This window comes from Salmo salar, chromosome ssa10 (assembly GCF_905237065.1).
Source record: "Salmo salar chromosome ssa10, Ssal_v3.1, whole genome shotgun sequence".
Classification (NCBI taxonomy): Eukaryota; Metazoa; Chordata; class Actinopteri; order Salmoniformes; family Salmonidae; genus Salmo; species Salmo salar.
This window is the reverse complement of record NC_059451.1, coordinates 19,492,295-19,515,074: the sequence shown is the minus strand read 5'-3', so window position 1 is coordinate 19,515,074 and position 22,780 is coordinate 19,492,295. Positions and strand designations below refer to the sequence as shown.

The window sequence follows — 22,780 nt, the reverse complement described above, 5'->3', positions numbered from 1 at the left end:
ACATACCTTGCTAGACTAAATAACCCCCCCTACTAATAACTAAACCAAAACAGGTGCGTGCCTACCTAGACCTAACCAACAGAAAGTGAAACAAAAAGGATCGATGGCAGCTAGTAGGCCGACGACGACGACCGCCGAGCGCCGCCCGGTCGAGGAGGGGCGCCACCATCCGTCGGTGTCGTGACAACCCCACCCAGTATTGTAATTCAAAGTTACCAGAAAACATGTAGTCCTTGGCTCAGACAGTCTAGTAGTGTGGGCTCAATAGCGTCTCATTAGTGTGAAAGTTCTTGAGAAGCAGCTGTACATGTGATGGAAGAGTGCACTGCACATGCGATGGAAGAATGCACTGTGAATGCAGAGGGTTGCAATTCCATTGACTTGGGGATAGTTTAACCAAAATATGCCACAAGACCTAGAATTTCCTTATGTGTATCCCACAAAAAAGGTTCATTGTTATAAGCTACATTTTTTGATGGATTTAAGTAAAATTCACAAAACTCCCCAACTTTCCATGGAAAATTTCAACACACGTTGTATCTGGCACAAGTTACGATTAAACTGATTTGTATTTCAAAGACAGGAATTATTGTAATGTTTGATATTTCAACATTGATGTGTGATACCTTTTTTATGCCTTTATTACAATATGATTTATATTTCCTGAATACTCAACGATGATTAACACCACAGTTATGTGTGCTTCTGTCAGGGTTGTGGTCAAATGCATGTCATTTAAAGTCAATTTAGCAATTGAACAAAAATCCAATTCAATTTGAAAATGTTCCTAATTGCAAAAGCATGTAACAGAATTTGGGTATTCCAGAACTGTAATTTACATGTAAATAAACATAACACTGTTTTATGTTTTTAATACTGCAGATAGAATGCTCTGTGTGCCAGAGATGGTACCATTCAGCTTGTCTGGGGATGACAAAGAAGAACTTCAACAAAGTCAAAACAGAAAATGATTGGAAGGGGCCTCTTTGCTGTTAAATTAGAGACCTATTAATAAATGACTGTTGTGCCTTGTAACTACTTTAAAATGTGGAGCTGTTGCACTAAAAATGCGAACATTGACTTGGCATACAATTTAAGATTGTAAACATTGTACAACATTATGTAAACATTGTCTAACTTCATATAGAACAAATTGCACTTGAAATTAACATTTCTTTAAAGTTATTGCAAATAAATGCATATTTTCACTTTCTTCTGAGACAATCACTGAATTAGATTTCTTCATCTTTAAATGCAATATTTGAGATTTTATGTATTTCTATCAAATCAATACTGGAATTTCTACTCAAAGCAAAGTTTGTAAAAGTACACTAGACATTTATAGAATAAATTGTACCTAGTTTGATGATACTGTCATAATCAGTGAAAACGTTATTGATTTATATAGCTTTAAATGGCATTTTATAGATGTTATGTATTTATATCAAGTCAAAACTGGAATTTCTACTCAAAACAAAGGTTGTAAAAGTATGCTAGACATTTATAGAATAAATTATATCTAGCTTGATGATTCTGTGACAAACGGCTGAATTAGTTATTGATTTTTACATTTTTTAATGGCTTTTGGCGAATGTCTGTTGAATGTCGAATGTGTTTCTATAAAATCAAAACTGTAATTTTTCCTCAAAACAAAGGTTGTAAATGTATGCCATACATTTATAGAATAAATCATATATAGTTTGATGTTTCTGTGACAAACGATGAATTAGTTATTGATTTTTACCGCTTTAAATTAAATGTTATAGATTTTATGTATTTCTATTAAATTAAAACTAGAATTTTTCCTCGAAACAAAGGTTGTAAAAGTATGCTAGACATTTATAGAATAAATCATACATAGTTTGATGATTCTGTGACAAACGGTGAATTAGTTATTGATTTCAAAAAATTTAAATGGCATTTGGCGAATGTCTGATTGTCTGTTGAATGTCCGAATGTGTGAATACAAAACCATCTTTACCTCGGTGCAACCATGCTTATTCATGGAACATCGAACTCGATCAATGCCACGCCTTCTTAACCCCATAACTCCATCCACTCGGAGTTTGTGCTGTAGTATAAATAAACACAACTGCTTATTTGGACGTAGCTAGCTATTTGACCGTGAAAAGCGAGGTACATTTTCCGATAATCAATAATCTAATATTTTCTGTATTTCTTCCCGCATAATTCTAAACAATTTTATTTTAATCAGTTACGTGTATTGCTTTATCTTGTAGACAGGAAGTGATCTTTATTCGCTCTGGCAAACAGTGTTGTATGCTAAGGTTAGCGTTAGCTGGCCTTTTAGCTAGCTGTTTAAAAATCTAATAGCTTTTATAATTTATGTAAAAAGACAATAATACAAGTTGTGTAAGCACATGGAAATACTTTTTAGCGATGTATTTATTTCAGACTCATATTATGACTTAAAAGTGGCGCGCGGTCAGTGACGGGACTGTGCAACTCAATCTCCCATGATTCTGTAGTCCCGGAACTGACCCTGTTTTTATTTGTTTTTTATTTTATTTATGTATTTTTTTTATATGTATTTTTGAAAGATGTGTTTTTCTCATTGTTGTCATTTGCGTGGGCATCGTTTTCATGAAGTTCTCAGCTAATCCGTCTATAGCCTCTCCCAAACGGATGCATTTCTCCGGCCAGTTGGTGGCGACAACAATATACCTTTTGAGTGCAGTTAGCCATAAAACCCAAAGAAGACTTCATCCGCCATTTCACTAGCGTGCAGCCGGCCAGCCTCTCCAAAGTCATACATTAAACACGATATTTATTCAATACTGCGTAAGTGAAGGTCCACTGCCGAACTTAAGCAATATTTTAATAACTTTGTTGAGGTTCTCTACTGACCGCAAATTCATTCAGCAACAAAACAGCGGAAACAGGATAAGCTGCTAAGATGTCGACCGAGGCCGCTGCTACGGAGAAACCAGGCCAGGGGTAACGTTTCATTAATTTATTCTTTTGTTAGCTAGTTGGCTAACTAAACTAGTTAACTTACCTTCCTGATCGCTAAGGTTTGGCTACGTGTACATTGTCTTCAACTACCTAGTAGCAGTTAGCTTAATGGTTATCTAACTGGCTAATCACCACTAACTAGCTAATCAATTGATTCTGCTAACGTTAGCCACAAATGTGCGTGCGTCCTTGCACTGGCATGAGATTTGCAAATTAGCTACAGCAACTAGTTAGCCCCCCCACACACAAATTAACTAACGTTAGCTAACTGACCAACTTGTCCTCGCCCCCCTATTTTTTTTTTTGTGAAGTACGCATCACTTGCTACACTGATTTTAATTTTTTGGGGGGGGGTTTATTAACGTTTCATGAGCTGAAATAAAAGATCCCAGAAAGCTTATTTTTCAATTTTGTGCACAAATGTAACCCTGTTAGTGAGCACTTCTCATTTGCCAAGATAATCCATCCACCTGACAGGTGTAGCATATCAAGAAGCTGATTAAACAGCACCTTGTGCTGGGGACAATAAAAGGCCTTTCTTAAATGTGCAGTTTTGTCACAACACAATGCCACAGATGCTTACTGCCAATTGTCCACCAGAGCTGTTGCCAGATCATTTAATATTACATTCTCTACCATAAGCCGCCTCAAGTCATTTTAGAGAATTTGGCTGTATGTCCAACCGGCCTCACAAACGCAGACCACGTGTAACTACGCCAGCCCAGGACTTTCACATCCGGCTTCTTCACCTGCTTCTGAGACCAGCCACCTTCTGAGACCAGCCACCCTGACAGCTGATGAAACAGTGGGTTTGCAAAACTGAAGAATTTCTGTACAAACTGTCAGAACTTCTCAAGGAAGCTCATCTGCATGCTTGTCGCCCTAACCAGGGTCTTGACCTGACTGCAGTTCGGCCTTGCAGGAGAAATGTGCTCTTCACAGATGAATCCCGGTATCAACTGTACTGGGCAGATGGCAGACAGCATAGCGTGTATGGTGTTGTGTGGGAGAGCAGTTTGCTAATCTCAAAGTTGTGATGGGCAGGCATAAGTTACGGACAACACAAACAACTGCATTTTATCGATGGCAATTTGAATGCACAGAGATACCATGACGAGTTCCAGTTACCGCCAATATCCAGCAAGTTTGCACAGCCATTGAAGAGGGGGACAACATTCCACAGGCCACAATCAACAGCCTGATCAACTGAAGATGTGTCACTCTGAGGTAAATGGTGGTCACACCAGATACTGACTGGTTTTCTGATCACGCTCCTACCATTCTTTTGAGGGTATCTGTGATCAACATATGCATATCTGTATTCAGTTATATGAAATCCATAGATTAGGGCCTAATTCATTTATTTCAATTGACTGATTTCCTTATTAAGTGTAACTCAGTATGTATGTTGCGTTTTTTTATATTTTTGTTCAGTGTATTTGGACTTGCGTAATAGCCAACTAGCTAGTTATTCAAACACGAGATGGGATTGTTTAGCAATAACTGAGCCGTACGCAACTATGGGGAAAAACAGACAGGGTTGGTTTAGGTTGTTGACAACATGTAAGCTATATTTCGTCTTCAATATTTACAAATAATATATATTTGCACATTCAGCACTTCTCTCAAATACATTGTTATTGACATGAAATCAGTCACCTCAAAATAAGACATGGTATCAATGACAAGAAACTAGCTTGTTTCATCTTGTTCTTGCAGTGATCTGGCCATTCAGAATCAGAACACGCAGACTTCTGCTCCATGCACATCGTTTTTGTCAGCTAACCCATCTATGGAATATATTGCATATCTGGAAAAGGGGTGAAAGTAGCAGACTAAACCTCGCCACAATTTACGATGGAGCTGAGCAGTGACTAGTGTGGGTGGACTGTAGCTTCGACATCACATACAATGGAAGGTTTTAGCAGTCTTCTGATTAGCACCCAAAGAAAAGCCCTCAACTACAATGTGTAATTTCGGGCTATTCTTTGGGTGCTAAAATCAGTAGTTTTTGTTAACTACATTTTGTGACATCGGTGCTTCAGTACACCCACACTACTCCCTGCTCCACTCCATTGTAAATCTTGGAGTTGAGTTTAATTGGCTAGGGCGAAAGGGAAACTAAGCTCTTTTCAGACAGCCAGCAGAATATTGCAGAGTTCCCCGCCGAGTACGCTACTTGCCCCTCTAGTCAAAGCATCCTTGTGTTTTGAAGGCACTAGCTGACAGCCAACAGTGACCATAGCAGCTAAATAAATATTGACGTTTGAAAAAATGTGCGCTTTGACACCATAAGCATGCATTAAAATGAATTTACATTCATCAGAAATGATTAATAAAAAAAATTGCTAGCTAGAGTGGACATAAACACTGTTTAACCACGCAGACTGTTTTCTACTGTGATTGGTCAACAACAACTGCATCGCTTGGGAAAAAAATTGAGCAGAATCCAATTTTCTCCGCCTCTGCTGAGCAGCTTCCACGAGCACCGCCGACTGCTTCACCTGGATAGAATTTTGCCCTCCGCCTAGGCTTCATTGAAAATGATTGAGCCACCCCGTCCGCCGCGTGCTGTCTGTCAGTGCCTTTAGTTAGCCAGCTTGTATGGGAGTTGTAGCCAAGTCGTGACTCCTTAGCTAGCTAGAGCAACTGGTTAGACCAGGCCAGAAAAACTCTGACAGGCTCTTGAAGTTGGTCTAAGAATAACCAATACAACACGAGTGAAGAGTTTGCATTTAGCTAGCTAATAAATTACAGCTACATTTCTAGACATCAATACAAAGGGTAGCTAGCCATTTTTTTGGTAAGTGGACGTTTCAACTCTTGTTCACCATCAGACCGACTCATCAATCAATAGCTACAGATTGTTACACCAGATGTGATTTAAATCAAAAATATTTGGACCATTATACTGGTAGTTATAGGTGTGGCTATACAAAATGTCACCAGAGAGTATCATCCATACCAGGTTAGTTGAAAATATCTTCATCAATTCGTGGAGACGGGTCTCATAAAATGCTGCGTTTATTTAAAAAAAAAATTGGTCATTTAAGTAATCCAACAATGTGTACTCCGCCATCTTGTCTATTTCAAGTCTTCTCTCATTGATCGGGAGATTCGAAAAATACATGGGAACTGGAGACTTTTACATCACTGGTTAGAGGACAGTCAGCTACATTTTGGAATGTTGCGTTTTGATACAGGGTCACCAAAACAAAGAGAAAAGCAACACGTCATCAATGTTTCCTCTAATTTTCTGGGGCACTGAGGACATATTTTAGGTCTTGTGAGCAGAAACTAGAACGTTGTGAGAACTTTATGCAACTTCCGGTGCACGTTTACTGTGAGCACTGAGGCTGTACCAGTACAGTTGTAGCCAATAGGCCATTGTGGCTATTTGAGCATAATGTAGGTCTACCAACAAAACCAATGGATTTCCACTTGGAAATCGTTTTGGATTTCTGAGAGAGCCTGCAGTAGCCTGTATGTGGTGTTCAATGCAGGCCTACATTGCATGAGACTAATTTCTCTTTTTTTACATTATGAAGGGCTTGCCATTAAATAATTTTACTTGACTGTAAATTGCATTGTATGACGCAAGAAACCACAAAGTAATTACCATGCAGATAATTAGACAATATAGGCTACCCCTCTGGCTATTGGCTTATTTGCATATTCAAGCCTCTCAAAATACAACACTGCCCCTTAACCTCTATGGGCTACCCACCTACTCAACAGCCAGTGTAATCCCGTGGCGCGATATTCGAATACCTCAAATGCAAAAACTTCAATTTTTCAAACATATGACTATTTTACACCATTTTAAAGACAAGACTCGTTAATCTAACCACACTGTCCGATTTCAAAAAGGCTTTACAACGAAAGCAAAACATTAGATTATGTCAGCAGAGTACCCAGCCAGAAATAATCAGACACCCATTTTTCAAGCTAGCATATGTCACATAAACCCAAACCACAGCTAAATGCAGCACTAACCTTTGATCTTCATCAGATGACAACCCTAGGACATTATGTTATACAATACATGCATGTTTTGTTCAATCAAGTTCATATTTATATCAAAAACCAGCTTTTTACATTGCATGTGACTAGCATTCCCACGAACACTGCCGGCGAATTTACTAAATTACTCACGATAAACGTTCACAAAAAACATAATTATTTTAAAAATTATAGATACAGAACTCCTCTATGCACTCGCTATGTCCGATTTTAAAATAGCTTTTCGGTGAAAGCACATTTTGCAATATTCTCAGTAGATAGCCCGGCATCACAGGGCTTGCTATTTAGACACCCAGCAAGTTTAGCATTCACCAAAGTCAGATTTACTATAAGAAAATGTTATTACCTTGGCTGTTCTTCGTCAGAATGCACTCCCAGGACTTCTACTTCAATAACACATGTTGGTTTGGTCCCAAATAATCCGTTGTTATATCCAAATAGCGGCGTTTTGTTCGTGCGTTCAAGACACTATCCGAAAGGGTAAATAAGGGTGACGAGCATGGCGCATTTCGTGACAACATTTTTCTAAATATTCCATTACCGTACTTCGAAGCATGTCAACCGCTGTTTAAAATCAATTTTTATGCAATTTTTCTCGTAAAAAAGCGATAATATTCCGACCGGGAAATCGTTTTTATTACAAAAAGAGTGAAAGTAAAAGCATGCTATCCCCTCATGCACGAGCCTCAGTCTAATGGCCCTCTGATAGAGCACTTGCCAAACGCGCTAATGTGTTTCAGCCTGGGGATGGAATTACATCGTTCAGCTTTTTCCCGCCTTCTGAGAGCCCATGGGAGCCGTAGGAAGTGTCACGTCATGCCAGAGATCCCCCTGTATTTGTTAGAGATGATCAAGGAGGGCAAGAAATGGTCAGACAGGCCACTTCCTGTAAGGTATTTTTCAGGTTTTGGCCTGCCAAATGAGTTCTGTTATACTCAGGGTGTTTTCTATCCAAAGCCAATAATTATATGCATATTCTAGTTACTGGGCAGGAGTAGTAACCAGATTAAAAAGGGTACGTTTTTTTATCCGGCCGTGCAAATACTGCCCCCTAGCCCCAACAGGTTAAATTAAGACAAGCTTTTTACCAAGAATTTTCAAAGAAATGTAGCCTACATGTTTGGTGCTCTTCTAGGAAGCAGTAACTACCCATTGCTGATCTATACTTATCTATAACTGGGTTATAACTCGCAAAGAATAGCAACCAATGTGCACACGCGAGGCTCTGATCTGAAAAGCGCATTCACTTGTGGGTAATTGAAAGAGATCCCCGCCGATAGAATTCTACTCCTTTGCGCTCTGCCTACAACAAAGTCAGACTCAATATTGCAAAGTTAGATTTGTTTTGGTTTGTTGCATTGAAAAGGGGCTGATTTATAATGTTGATTTGATCAAACTTTTATCTATATAGTGCAAACTCAGTGAAGTTAAATCTCTTGCATCTCTGTGCAGCCTATTCAAAGTAGAACTGGGTTATATCAAATTAATTTACATTCATGTTTTGGTGCGATATTCCCAATGCCTATCACAAGAATTAGCTTTTATGTCCCCTTGTTCTCATATCTTTTTGTCTTGTCTCCATTCTGTGCCATGTGCACCTTTCCATTTACTCACACAGACCAAGCCCCTGCCAGTCACAACAAAGATGCGAGATCACTTCATCTCTGACAAGAGGTTTAAACTTGCATTTGAGGTTTGGTCCAACGATCAGTAATTTGAATTTATTATCAAGGCAGCAGCTACTTTTCCTGGGGTCCAGCAAAATTTGGGCAGTTAAATACAATTTTGAACATTACAATACATTTCACAACACATTAAGCGTGTCCCTCGGGCCACTACTCGACTACCACATATCTACAACACAAAATCATATGGACACCGAAATACATTTAGACTTTATTTTACTGTAATAGCGGAGTAGTTAACCTTTCTAACGATACCTTTTTTTTATGTCTAAACTCCTCAAATTGTTCAGAGCAGACACTACTAAAGCAGGAGTATCAATGAACATTGATTCTGGAATATTAATGCCCAGTTTGCCACGTGCGGTTTTGCAGTACCTCTAGCTGCATTTTAACCAAAGACTTACTAGCTGTCTGGTCTGTTTTATAAATGTGCAATAAGCATAAAACACAATTTATATAAGGAATTGGCAACTCGTTCTCATTCTGAGAAATAAACTTTGCCACTTGATTTCAACGTCTGAACAAAGTGGACAGACTAGCATGCTGTTCAAACAGTTGGAGACAGACAAGGGTGTGTACATAACAATTCAACTCTTGTACCTTGTTAGCTAGCAGATCGAAGTTGGCTAAACTTGAAATATGAAGATTAGCTGGCTAATCCCAAGCACGTGGGCTTGTGCTTGAGAGATTGTTTGAGACCTGTGTTCATTCTCTATAATGCCTCTACAAGTAGATCTGTTCTTTGTGGGCTATTTCTATGCTTCCCGTTACATTTGTTTTTGCATCTTTTGGGTTTGTTCACCAGCCAAAAATACATTTTTGGTTATTGAGAATATATTTCACAGCGGTTTCGATGGTACAATGATTCTCTACACTAGTTTTGTCAAACTGAAATTAGACAAACTATTTGAATTTTAGAAAGCGGTAAATGGCGGTGTGATTTTCTGCATATTGCACTTTAAATTATTAGTTGGTCATATATTAATTTTAAGTATATCATGAATCGCCCATAAGTTCAACAAAATCAATATGCTTTTTAGGCCATATCGTAGAGTCCTAATTCAAAGGCCACAAGGAAACTTGGAATAACATATACATGGTTAGTTAAATGAGAACTTGTCTTATCTATATTTTGGAATGATGGTTTTGGGAGGCTGCCATCACGGAACAGGGAACAAACTGTTAACTTCAACGAATCATGACCCGCCATAGGATATCAACAGTGACAATGGTTAGCTGCTATTTAAGTGATAGTTTGACTGTCGAATCAGTGTATTGGTGTTTGGCCAGCGACTTTTAGAGGCTTGGGCGGTATACCGTTTATACTGCAAACCGGGGTATTTGGAAATAGCCAGAGGGTGTTTTATTTTTTTTATATACATTTGAGTCTTTGTAGCTGCATTTGAAGTAAATGCGATAAAGATTGCTTTTACATATACTTGTTAGCATTGGTAATCTTTGGTATTAGAAGCTCAGTGTTACCAAATATCCCGTGATGGCACATGGTTGGTATGACAATCTGGATACTGCCCTGAATTATCCGTGCCATTTGAAGGGGGGAAATGATAGCGTTCTAAGTATTGCGACCCCCAGTGTGTGCGTATGTGGGGGGGAAGATAATGATCTGTTTTTAAGCAATTGATCTTGTCATTGGTGATGTTAGTATAAAAGTTTATAGTAAACACAATCTGAGGTAAAAAGGATGTGTAATTCCCCCCATTTCGATGTGGTCTAAACATCAGCTTGTGTAATGTACACTGCTCAAAAAAATACAGGGAACACTTAAACAACACAATGTAACTCCAAGTCAATCACACTTCTGTGAAATCAAACTGTCCACTTAGGAAGCAACACTGATTGACAATAAATTTCACATGCTGTTGTGCAAATGGAATAGACAACAGGTGGAAATTATAGGCAATTAGCAAGACACCCCCAATAAAGGAGTGGTTCTGCAGGTGGTGACCACAGACCACTTCTCAGTTCCTATGCTTCCTGGCTGATGTTTTGGTCACTTTTGAATGCTGGCGGTGCTTTCACTCTAGTGGTAGCATGAGACGGAGTCTACAACCCACACAAGTGGCTCAGGTAGTGCAGCTCATCCAGGATGGCACATCAATGCGAGCTGTGGCAAGAAGGTTTGCTGTGTCTGTCAGCGTAGTGTCCAGAGCATGGAGGGGCTACCAGGAGACAGGCCAGTACATCAGGAGACGTGGAGGAGGCCGTAGGAGGGCAACAACCCAGCAGCAGGACCGCTACCTCCGCCTTTGTGCAAGGAGGAGCAGGAGGAGCACTGCCAGAGCCCTGCAAAATGACCTCCAGCAGGCCACAAATGTGCATGTGTCTGCTCAAACGGTCAGAAACAGACTCCATGAGGGTGGTATGAGGGCCCGACGTCCACAGGTGGGGGTTGTGCTTACAGCCCAACACCGTGCAGGACATTTGGCATTTGCCAGAGAACACCAAGATTGGCAAATTCGCCACTGGCGCCCTGTGCTCTTCACAGATGAAAGCAGGTTCACACTGAGCACATGTGACAGACGTGACAGTCTGGAGACGCCGTGGAGAACGTTCTGCTGCCTGCAACATCCTCCAGCATGACCGGTTTGGTGGTGGGTCAGTCATGGTGTGGGGTGGCATTTCTTCGGGGGGCCGCACAGCCCTCAATGTGCTCGGCCAGAGGTAGCCTGACTGCCATAAGGTACTGAGATGAGATCCTCAGACCCCTTGTGAGACCATATGCTGGTGCGGTTGGTTCCTCCTAATGCAAGACAATGCTAGCATATGCTTGTCTCAAAGATTAAGCCATGCAAGTCTAAGTACACACGGCCGGTACAGTGAAACTGCGAATGGCTCATTAAATCAGTTATGGTTCCTTTGATCGCTCCAACGTTACTTGGATAACTGTGGCAATTCTAGAGCTAATACATGCAGACGAGCGTAGACCTCATGTGGCTGGAGTGTGTCAGCAGTTCCTGCAAGAGGAAGGCATTGATGCTATGGACTGGCCCGCCCGTTCCTCGGACCTGAATCCAATTGAGCACATCTGGGACATCATGTCTCACTCCATCCACCAACGCCACGTTGCACCACAGACTGTCCAGGAGTTGACGGATGCTTTAGTCCAGGTCTAGGAGGAGATCCCTCAGGAGACCATCTGCCACCTCATCAGGAGCATGCCCAGGCGTTGTAGGGAGGTCATACAGCCACGTGGAAGCCACACACACTACTGAGCCTCATTTTGACTTGTTTTAAGGACATTACATCAAAGTTGGATCAGCCTGTCGTGTGGTTTTCCACTTTAATTTTGAGTGTGACTCCAAATCCAGACCTCCATGGGTTGATAAATTGGATTTCCATTGATTATTTTTGTGTGATTTTTGTTGTCAGCACATTCAACTATGTAAAGAAAAAAGTACTTAATAAGATTCATTCATTCAGATCTAGGATGTGTTATTTTAGTGTTCCCTTTATTTTTTTGAGCAGTGTACTAACGCATACTGTCCGCATCATGGAAAGTAGCGTAATATACATTAATTAGATATGGTAAAATTGTCTTAATTTGGTCTGATAGTAATGAAGCAAACTCAGATTTCATTAATAATTTTATCATAAGTTTAGCAATTTAGAAATGTAAAAAATGCTGTTATGCACAATTTAACCGGACGCTCTAGAAAGAGCTCCCCATAATGACTGTGCAGCAGCCCATTAATTCGACCTCCCTACCATGATTGTGAGTGCGATATCAGGCTCCACTCCAGGTAGCTAGGCTTATCGGTCGGGCAGCTAGCAAAGCGGTCTGATTTTGTTGCAGCTAATTTAGCTAGCCAGCTAACTAAAGTCTTAATGAGTTCATCTATTCGTATGTATGTATTAGTTAACTATCTAGCTGTGTTTTTTTCTTTACAAAGGGAAATGAACGGCAAGGCCAAGCATGAACCCAATACCAGGAAAGAGAGGCCCCAGAAGCGTGGAGGTGGTCGCTTTGAGCCCTATGGAAACCCATCAAAGAGATACCGTGTGTTTGTCAGCAACATCCCATACGATGTGAAATGGCAGGCACTCAAAGATCTAATGAAAGAAAAAGGTAAGGTGTTAACTTCTTATGGCTTGAATCCCGTTAGCGGGATCGATATGACGACAGCCAGTGAAAGTGCACGGCGGCAAATTCAAAACAACAAAAATCTCATAATTAAAATTTCTCGAACAAAATTTCTCCTACAAGTATTATACACCATTTTAAAGATAAGATTCTCAATCTAACCACAGTGTCCGATTTCAAAAAGGCTTTATGGCAAAAGCAAAACATTAGATTGTGTTAGGACAGCACCTAAACAAGAAAAACCACACAGCCATTTTCCATGCAAGCAGAGGCATCACAAAAACAAGTCAGCTAAAATTAATTATTAACCTTTGATCTTCTTCAGATGACACTCCCAGGACTCAATGTTACAAAATATATGTATGTTTTGTTCGATAAAGTTCATATGTATATCCATAAACCCCATTTTACATAGGCGCGTGATGTTCAGAAAATGTATTCCCACCAAAACGTCCGGTGAATGAGCACATCAATTTACAAAAATACTCATCATAAACGTTGGTATGTGTCAGATTTTAAAATAGATTTTCGGCGAAAGCACATTTTGTCAATATTCTGAGTACAGAGCTCAACCATCAAAGCAAGCTATACAGATACCAGCAAAGTTCTGGAGTCAACTAAACTCAGAATTAGTATTATAAATATTCCCTTACCTTAGCTGATCTTGGTCGGATTGCACTACCAGGACTCCTACTTCCACAAGATATGTAATTTTTGTTCGAAATACTCCATATTTATGTCCAAATACCTCCCGTTTTGTTCGTGCGTACAGATAACTATCCAAAGGCATAACACGTGAGCGTAAAATAAGAGACAAAGTCAAATCGTTCCATTACCGTTCGTAGAAACATGTCAAACGATGTTTACAATCAATCCTTAGGGTCTTTTTAACCTAAACCGTCGATAATATTCCAACCGGACAATAGCGTATTCATTACAGAAGAAAAAGAATGAGCGGCGCGCCAAACGTGCCTGCGCAGTAAACAACTCACTGGTTCCAGGCAGTCCACTGATAGACTGAGCTCCTATTCTCTGCCCAGTAACAGGAGACGCATGAAACAAGTTTCTAAAGGCTGTTGACAGCCAATGGAAGCCTTAGGAAGTGCAAAATGACCCCACAGACACTAGTTTGAACAGGGATTAGATAGAACTACAAATCACTTCCTGGTTGGACTTTTTCTCAGGTTTTTGCCTGCCATATGAGTTCTGTTATACTCACAGACATCATTCAAACTGTTTTAGAAACTTCAGAGTTTTCTATCCAAATCTACTAATAATATGCATATCTTAGTTTCTGGGAGTGAGTAGGAGGCAGTTTACTCTGGGCACGTCAGTCATCCAAGCGACTCAATACTGCCACCATCCATAAGAAGTTAAGAGTCGTGTTGGATCCGCTGTAGATATGAAGACCAGCAAGGCTTATGAAGCCTCCCATAACTGGTCATTTGTGTTGAACCACTTCACCATGTTGACTGGAAGGCCTCTGGCCTGTAAAGGACCCAAGTTGCAATTATTAGCGATGAGGTTCTTGGTATGCGGACTATGCGGCAAAACTTCAAAGGGGAGTGGCTTTTTCCATGGATTGGCCTGTGTTCTGCTAACTCTCCGGGGTGTTTCAGATTTCAGAACAGTTCTGTGATTTCTGCCTTTGGCTAGTCATTTTTATAGTGCTGCGAATAGCATTATAAATTTGTGCTCAACTTTGGAGTACTTGATTGAACAGTGGGAATCTACCAACTAAAGGGGGCTCTAATTCAAATGAAGTACAGAGCTTATAGTATATGGGCAATCAATTCCTGTGTTGGGTCTTGAATGGTATATAGCAAATTGCGTTTCTCACAAATGCAGAAAAATAGATAAACGTACTTATTACCTTGAGACATAATGAATTGCTCTCAGGTGCTTACGCTACAATTGTTAAAGCGGTTCTTGCTGCTTATGTTCTGCGTGATCCTTTTCTTGGAGATTGTCAAATGTAAGAATTTTATAATGTTTGATAAATGGTTCTGTAATCTTAATTTGCAGCATGGATCAGTTGTCCTCAACTTCAATTTGAATCCTGCAACAAAAGCAACGGTGTACTGTTTATCTAACAGTTTAAACAGACGTTTACATGTTTTTGGCAAAGCTATAGATGTTAGAACGAATGTAGTAAATAGTACCTGCTTTTAATCACAATAAAGCATAGGTGTTCTGAGGTTACCAATGCTTTTCAGAAACAGAATTTAGTGTTTGGATATAATTGAATGTGGCGTTAAATTGCATTCTCTTTTTTAGGTTTGTTGTTTCCGCAGATCTCCATGTTGTACCGATCACGGATGTGTGTTTGCGATTTCTTGGGGTACAGGTCTACAAAATGAAGCATCTTCTTACGCCTGTTCTTGTTTCAGCTGAGGATTGGTTCATGTCCATTTATGGTGCTGACTCATTTGCTCGAATTAGCAATGGTTGTCCCTCTGTTAGTTACAAAGTTGGCCACTTGTGCCTCCAGGTCCAATGTATGTACAACTTTCCAAAAATGTCATTCCATGTTCTTCAGACATTGGAGATAGCTGAGTTGGTACAATTTTTTGTTTTTTTTGTGTGTATTCATTCAAAGGTGCGGTAGAACCGTTGTATCAGTCAGTGGTTCTAAATACATTTAACAAGGAACATGGATTTTGGAAGGGTGGACTCGTGGTTTCAAAAGGCTTCGCAAACTTTCATTCTGTCAAGTTTATATTTAGAAAAGGGTTCGTCCATGATGACAATCCATCCGATAACAGGGCTGGTAGCTATTTGACTATTGTTCTTTTCATTCTATTGGTCTTTGTGTTTCGGGACTCGGCAAGGACAGGCTAAGAAGCCATTTTAAGATCCATTAAGAGCTTTTTGTAGATCTGTACCAGAATTGTGCTATTGAGGTGCTTCGGGGGAGGCTCTGGAGTAGCAGGCCGAGCTCACGGTCACCAACCGCTTGTGTGTCTGCTCTAAACCCCCATTGTTCTCTCGGCTTCTCTCCCTTGGTGTGTGTCGTCTGGAATCTGATTTGTAGTGGGTGAGGTAACGTACGTGGAACACTTAATGGATGGAGAAGGCAAATCAAGGGTAAGTGCAATAGACAAACCTGTGTTTGTCAGCTTGAGTTTCCTTTAACTGTGGGGATTTTCAGACATGGAGTTTTGATGAAAGCGTGTCAAGTGGGTGACTCTGAACAGAACATGTTGCAGTCTGGCGCTGAATGACGTCATCTCATGGGTTGGCGGCGTATTGGGAATTCAGGTTCCAGTAGTTTGGAAAGTCCATTTTGCTGCAGATTTGTTCATCTGGGACTAAAGTGGGGCCCAGCCCCCAAGAGGTTGTAACATGCAATAGATTTGAGTCCATTGAATTGTTTTTGTGGTACAGATATTTCCTTCAAGAGTCCATTTTGTCTGTGGGACTTCTGCTTTTGATGTGGACAATGTTTTAAGGGTTTAGATTCACCAGACTTCTGCATTTTGTTATATTGTCTGGTGACCAGCTTTTAAGCTGTCAGCTCATTTTGAAAGAGTAGCTGACTGTTCTAGGCTAAGGCCATACAAGTGAGTAGAATGTGTTTAACATTGTTATTGAATATGCATGAAGTCATTGTTCTCTACATTGCCACGACTGATTACTAACTCAAATGTTGTTTTTCTACTTCAATGATGCTGTTGTGCGGTCTTCAATCAACAAAGGGTTGTGCGTAAGTATTTTCTTCATTCAGTCTTTATTCTAATAGATGCCTCAAAGTTTTAAGTTTCTGATATTCATCATGGTTTGTCTCAACAGGATTGTTGAGTTCAGGACTGAGGAGCTGATGAAGAAGGCTGTGGAGAAGGTCAACAAGCACAACCTGAATGGTCGGCCCCTGAAGGTTAAAGAGGTAAGCAATATTGTTTTTAAGCTACTGACACGTCACACCAGAAATAAAACTAATCTATCAATAGGCTTGTATTTCCTGTTTGGTAATGTTGCCAATGTTTCTCTAATCCTATTTCCCCAGGACCCAGATGGTGTGATTGCCCAGAGGGATTTACACAGGGCCCAGGGTGGTGGTGGAGGTGGTGGTGGCCCCCCAGGCGGCCATGGTGGAATGAACATGGGGATGGGGATGGATCGCATGAATATGGAGCGGATGAACATGGACTGCATGGGCCCAGGACCGGGCGGCCCACCCATGGTCAACATCCCCCCCAGCCTCATGAACAACTCTAACATCCCCAATGAGATCATCCACGGGCTGCAGGCTGGCAAGATCGGAAGCACGGTCTTCGTAGCTAACGTAAGTTGCGGATTGTAGTCCAGTATGCCAATATACATAGTTAAAAAAAATATCAGTTGAAGTTATATTGCAGTATATGTTATTGCAAGTATTTTAACCTTGTCAATTAGGGATGCACCGATATGACATTTTTGGCCGATACCGATATCCTATATTTTCCTTGCCAAAAAAAGATACTGATATTTAAAATTTTTGCTGCCTTTTAAGCATTCTAGTAAAGTTAAATAATTCAAACACACACGCACTGCCAAAAAGTTAATTAGTTGGCATTTACGCATGTCCCCATTACCAGTAAAACATAATCAAAACCTATTTCTTTCACTCGTTGTGCTGTTTCATTGTTCATTTGTTCAGTCTCAACCAGGACTTCATCATGCATGTCAAGCAGCGAAGTTTCAGCTGTCTGTCCGTGGCCTCTCTTCCTCTGGTGCGCACTGTCTCAGAGAATGCTCCCGACTCGCTTGTTCACAGCCTATAGTAGAGTACTTTTCCAAGTTAACCCGACGGTCTGTTGGCATTTTTGTTGAGCAGGCGTTTCAATGCCATGACAGAGGGTATCACGTCTGCTGAAGACACAGTTGATGAGCTTATTTCTCCAGTCAGTTGTTCGACTGGAGCTAGGAGTGTGTTCATGTTCTCAAATGCCATTGAAATGGCAGCAGTGGAATGAGAACCAGCACATTCTTGAGCATGCAATACGGATTCCCTCAGTACGAAGTCCTTGTCAACCCACTGTGCTGTCAAACTCTGCATGCTCATGGGGCTGACATCGCTGGTCCAAATGTCAGTCGTGAAGCTAATAGCAGTGACGCCCATAGCAAGTAGCTCAGGGATGTGCGTTTCAATAATACTGTGTAACTCCGGTAGGGAAGCATCTGAAAAATAGCACCTACTTGGTACAGCCGGGGCTCGAGGTGTTCGACCAGTCGGCGAAAGCCAACATCTACGACAGAACGGTTGATTGTCAAGGGCAATGAATTCCATTATCTTGCCGTTAATTGATTTCGCCTTTGAGCTGTCTCGCAGAAATGTTCTTACTCTTTCAAATGACTGCTCGACTTGAACTTGTTTAGTTGTTGGAAGTGTACGCTTAGTATGTTTCTGCGTAGCGCTGTATTTTTCTTGGCGCCATTACATAATCTACCTACGTTAGAGGTATGCACGTCAGCTTTGACATCGGTTTTGCACATCGGCGTTAAACTAGACATCGGGCCGATGTTGGCATTTTTAGCTAATATCGGTGGATTCCGATATGCTCACCGATATATCGTGCATCCCTATTGTCAATGCAATGTTGTTTCCAGCTGGACTACAAGGTTGGCTGGAAGAAGCTGAAGGAGGTGTTTGGCATGGCAGGAGTGGTGGTGCGTACTGACATCTTGGAGGACAAGGATGGGAATAGCAGGGGCATGGGCACTGTCACCTTTGACATGCCTATTGAAGCTGTCCAAGCCGTCAGCATGTTCAACGGTCAACTACTGTTCAATCGGGTCATGCATGTCAAGCTGGTAAGCAACATATTCTAGAGACTAACATTTGTTCATTTTAGTAAGTGTACAAACTGTACACATTTTAAGCAATGCTTGTGTTGGATATTTCAGGATGAGAAGTCCTTGCCAAAAGGAGACTTTGCACCACCGGAGAGACCCCCAGCACTACCCCGTATGTACAATGTGTCACCACCCCCCACCCCCTAAAGTCAATGAAAAACAGAAACTAATCTGTCCAAAATGTTGAGTATCTTCAAGGCTAGCTTCCATAGGATCTTCAATAGAAGGGCTGGTAGTATTTGTTTCTCTCAGTCATCCATTGCTTTTCCCTCAGGTGGCCTGAGTGGCATTGGGCAGGGACTGGGGCCTGGTGGCCAACCCATTGACGCCACCGCACTGAACAGAGGTGGTGGTGGAGGAATGGGCAACATGGGACCTGGGGGTAAGGGGCTGTCTTTGTGATCCTCCTTCACATTGAACTTTAATTTGACTTCAGTCACTCACTGATTGTTTGGTTTATAGGCATGGATGGCATGGGCTTCGGTGGTGGCATGGGTAGAATGGGAGGTTTGTATGTTTTGTACTGCATTGAATGAATACAGTTTATCAAATCGTTTGCATCGTTTTTTCCTAATACATTTGAGTGTTAAAGATTACATTTTGTTCGGATTTTTTTCCCAAGGCATGGATAACTTTGGTGGAGGAATGAACAACATGGAGCGCTTTGGACCATCAGGAATGGGACGTATGAATGGTAAGGAAATTAATTTCACTCTGACGTGGAACATTCACGTTTGGCTGGTCTTCTAATAGTTTCATCTCTTGTGTTGTCAGATATGGACCATGGGATTGGTGGTGCTTTTGACCGGGAGTGTGGTCGAAATGAAATGGGCATGTCTCGCAATAATTTTGGAGAGTCCTTTGATAGAGGAATGGGTTAGTACTTTAAGGATTTGCAACATTTCTTGCTGATGTGTTAAACACGCCTGGAGCTGATTTCTCACAGGACCTAAACTCTGCCTCACCTGTCATTGTCTTTTCTTTTCTGTGTTTTCTTTTTTCCCTCGACTTACAGGTAGCTCACTGGGCATGGACCGCATGAGCTCTGGCATGGATCGCCTGGGTGGTGGAATGGACCGTCTGGGTGGGATGGAGAGGATGGACCGTGTGTCTGATCTGGACAGGCTGGGGGGCTCTGGCTTTGACCGTATGGGCTCTGGGCTGGACCGGCTGGGTCCCAGTATGGACAGACTTGGTTCTGGCCTGGATCGTATGAGCTCCAGCATGGACCGCCTGGGCCCAGCTGGGTTTGACTGCCTAGGCCCATCCAGTCTAGACCGCATGTCCACCGGCCTGGACTTCGCCTCCCCCATGGGCATGGCGGACCGCATGAACACCGGCATGGAGAGGATGGGAACCAACTTTGACCGCATGGGGTCTGCTGGCATGGACCGCTTCCCGACCACCGGGCTTGACCGCATGGGCTCCGCCATGGACCACATGGGCGCTGCCGGTGTTGGAGGCCAGTATGACCGGCCTGCTGAGATGGAACGTGGGGGCTTTGGCGGAAACGGCTTTGGAGGAGCCGGAGCCAACGCCAGGAAGGGCTGTCAGATCTTTGTCCGGAATGTAAGTGTCTCTAGAGAAATAAGTGTCCCGATTTTGTTGTGGTTAAAGCATATTGAACTAGTATTTGACAGTCACCATTGTAAACTTCAACTGATCGATTTGACTCTTCTCTTGTAGCTGCCCTATGACTTCACCTGGAAGGTGCTGAAGGATACCTTCAATACATGCGGTAAGAACATAATCTTAACATTTTTTTCTCTTAAATTTGTGGTATCCACTTGTCTCATCACTGCAACTCCTGGCGAAGGTTGAGAGCCGTGCGTCCCCGAAACCCAACCAAGCCACACTGGTTCTTGACACAATGCTCACTTAACCCGGAAGCCAGCCGCACCAATGTGCCAGCGGAAACACCGTACACCTGGCGACCAATTATGCGCCTCCCCATGGGTCTCCTGGTCACTGCCGGCTTCGACAGATCCTGGACTCGAACCCAGAATCTCTAGTGGCACAGCTAGCACTGCGATACTGTGCCACTCAGGAGGCTTTTTTACTATTTTCTACATTGTACAATAATAGTGAAGACAACTAACGCATGGAATCATGTAGAAACCATGAACTACAACCCTAAACCTAAATGCTTGTAGCCACCCTTTGCCTTGATGACAGCTTTGCACACTCTTGGCATTGTCTCAACCAGCTTCACCTGGAATACTTTTCCAACAGTCTTGAAGGAGTTCCACATACAGTACTAGTCAAAAGTTTGGACAGACCTACTAATTCAAGGGTTTTTATTTTATTTTTACTGTTTTCTACATTGTAGAATAATAGTGAAGACATCAGCTATTTAAATAACACATGGAATCATGTAGTAACAAAGTGTTAAGCAAATCAAAATATATTTGAGATTCTTCAAAGTAGCCACCCTGTGCCTTGATGAAAGCTTTGCACACACAAAATCTTATTTAGAATGACGGCCTACCAAAAGGCCTCCTGCGGGGACGGGGGATTAAAAATATAGGACAACATTACATAAAGAGACCTAAGACGACAACACGGTAGGAACATGTGGCAGCAGCACATGGTAGCATTACAAAACATGGTACAAACATTATTGGCACAGACAACGGCACAAAGGGCAAGAAGGTAGAGACAACCATACATCACTCAAAGCAGCCACAACTGTCAGTAAGAGTGTCCATGATTGAGTCTGACTGGGATAAAATGGTCAAGTTTAAGTTGGACCGCCGAGTGAAGGAAAAGCAGCAAACAAGTGCTCAGCATATGTGGGAACTCCTTCAAGACTGTTGGAAAAGCATTCCAGGTGATGCTGGTTGAGAGAATGCCAGGCATGTGCAAAGAATAATCTAAAATGTATTTTGATTTGTTTGATGCTTTTTGGGTTACTACATGATTCCATGTGTTTTCATAGATTTGATGTCTTCTATTCTACAATGTAAAAAAATTAAAAAGACCTTGAATGAGTTGGTCAATTTGACTGGTACTGTACGTAAGGACTTTCTTGCACCCAAAAGACCAGTGCTATAGTCAAGTCACTAAACATCTGTAGTCCCTAGTGTTAGTCATTTAAACTCGAGTCAGAAGTCCCTAAAAGCTGTGGTCCAACAATTTAAAAAAAAAAATGAATTGTTACTTTAAGGGTAACTAGATATTACAGCTCTTGCAACATTTGCTGTTGTAGTTAGTATGTTAAATCTGCAACCAAGAGATTTTCTGACGCATTCCCCTCTGGTTGAGTTCTAGGGAGTCAAGTCTATTGCAATGTTGACGTAATCATCATAAATGTAATTTAACAGAATTGGAAAAACAAGATTCAATTGAAACTTCAGCCAAATGATTTTAACCCGTATGTGCTTTCTTCTGCAGGTATGGTCCAATATGCTGACATCAAGACAGAGAATGGCAAGTCCAAGGGCTGTGGCGTGGTTCGCTTCGACAACCCGGAGACTGCCGAGAGAGCCTGTCGCACCATGAATGGCTATAGGCTGAATGGAAGAGAGATCGACGTCAGAATTGATAGAAACGCATAATCGTCCACAGATTGTCATTTTGACCCTGATATTTGCATATTTCTTGGTTTGTTGGACATCTGTAACAGTGCAAATGTGTAATTTTAGTTATTGCCCATCCGTGCATTTTTTTTTAGTGACCAAATTGTATTTCTTTATTTTACTTAATGCTTCACTTCATTGCCTTTTGTTCTGAGGTGTTTTGATAATAAATATCAATGGAATTTTGTTTTCCGTCTCTTCCTTGCCAATCAAATGTACTATCGTAGCGTGGAATCCCAATGGAGTAGAGGTTTGTTTTACTATTCTAGTCAACATGTGTACTGCATGTATGAAATGAAACACTTATCTATTTCAAGACCCTGCCACTGGGTGATAATCAAGCACGTCACCATGGAGGTCTTTGCCAGTGGCATTAGTAAAGTAGTCGAAACATTTTGGGACATCGGACAGGGTAACGTAAGGGAGGAAAAAACAGGTGCCAGCTAATCGGTGCAGTCACCTGCCGCTTATTTGTGCAAAATAAATATGCAAACGCGACTTGTCACTGGGTATAAACAAAGCACTATAGAATATATAAATTAGACGCCCAGTAACACGAAACTGTCTGTTCACGCTGGAAG

The 22,780-nt window shown here is 41.4% G+C and overlaps 1 protein-coding gene across 5 annotated transcripts; it reads left to right on the top strand.

The window, feature by feature from the left end:
* The first annotated feature begins 2,006 nt into the window (after positions 1-2,006).
* On the top strand, positions 2,007-22,381 carry hnrpm (Heterogeneous nuclear ribonucleoprotein M). 5 transcript variants are annotated; one of them, XM_014215717.2, is made up of 16 exons: positions 2,633-2,802; positions 2,884-2,958; positions 12,596-12,771; positions 15,821-15,873; positions 16,485-16,492; positions 16,579-16,672; positions 16,793-17,071; positions 18,376-18,579; positions 18,673-18,733; positions 18,896-19,003; positions 19,084-19,128; positions 19,244-19,315; positions 19,396-19,497; positions 19,637-20,190; positions 20,308-20,359; positions 22,015-22,381. In XM_014215717.2, exons 2-16 carry the CDS (start codon positions 2,918-2,920, stop codon positions 22,176-22,178), a joined length of 2,013 nt encoding a protein of 670 aa, XP_014071192.1. In that variant the 5' UTR covers positions 2,633-2,802; positions 2,884-2,917; the 3' UTR covers positions 22,179-22,381.
* Positions 22,382-22,780: the final 399 nt, after the last annotated feature.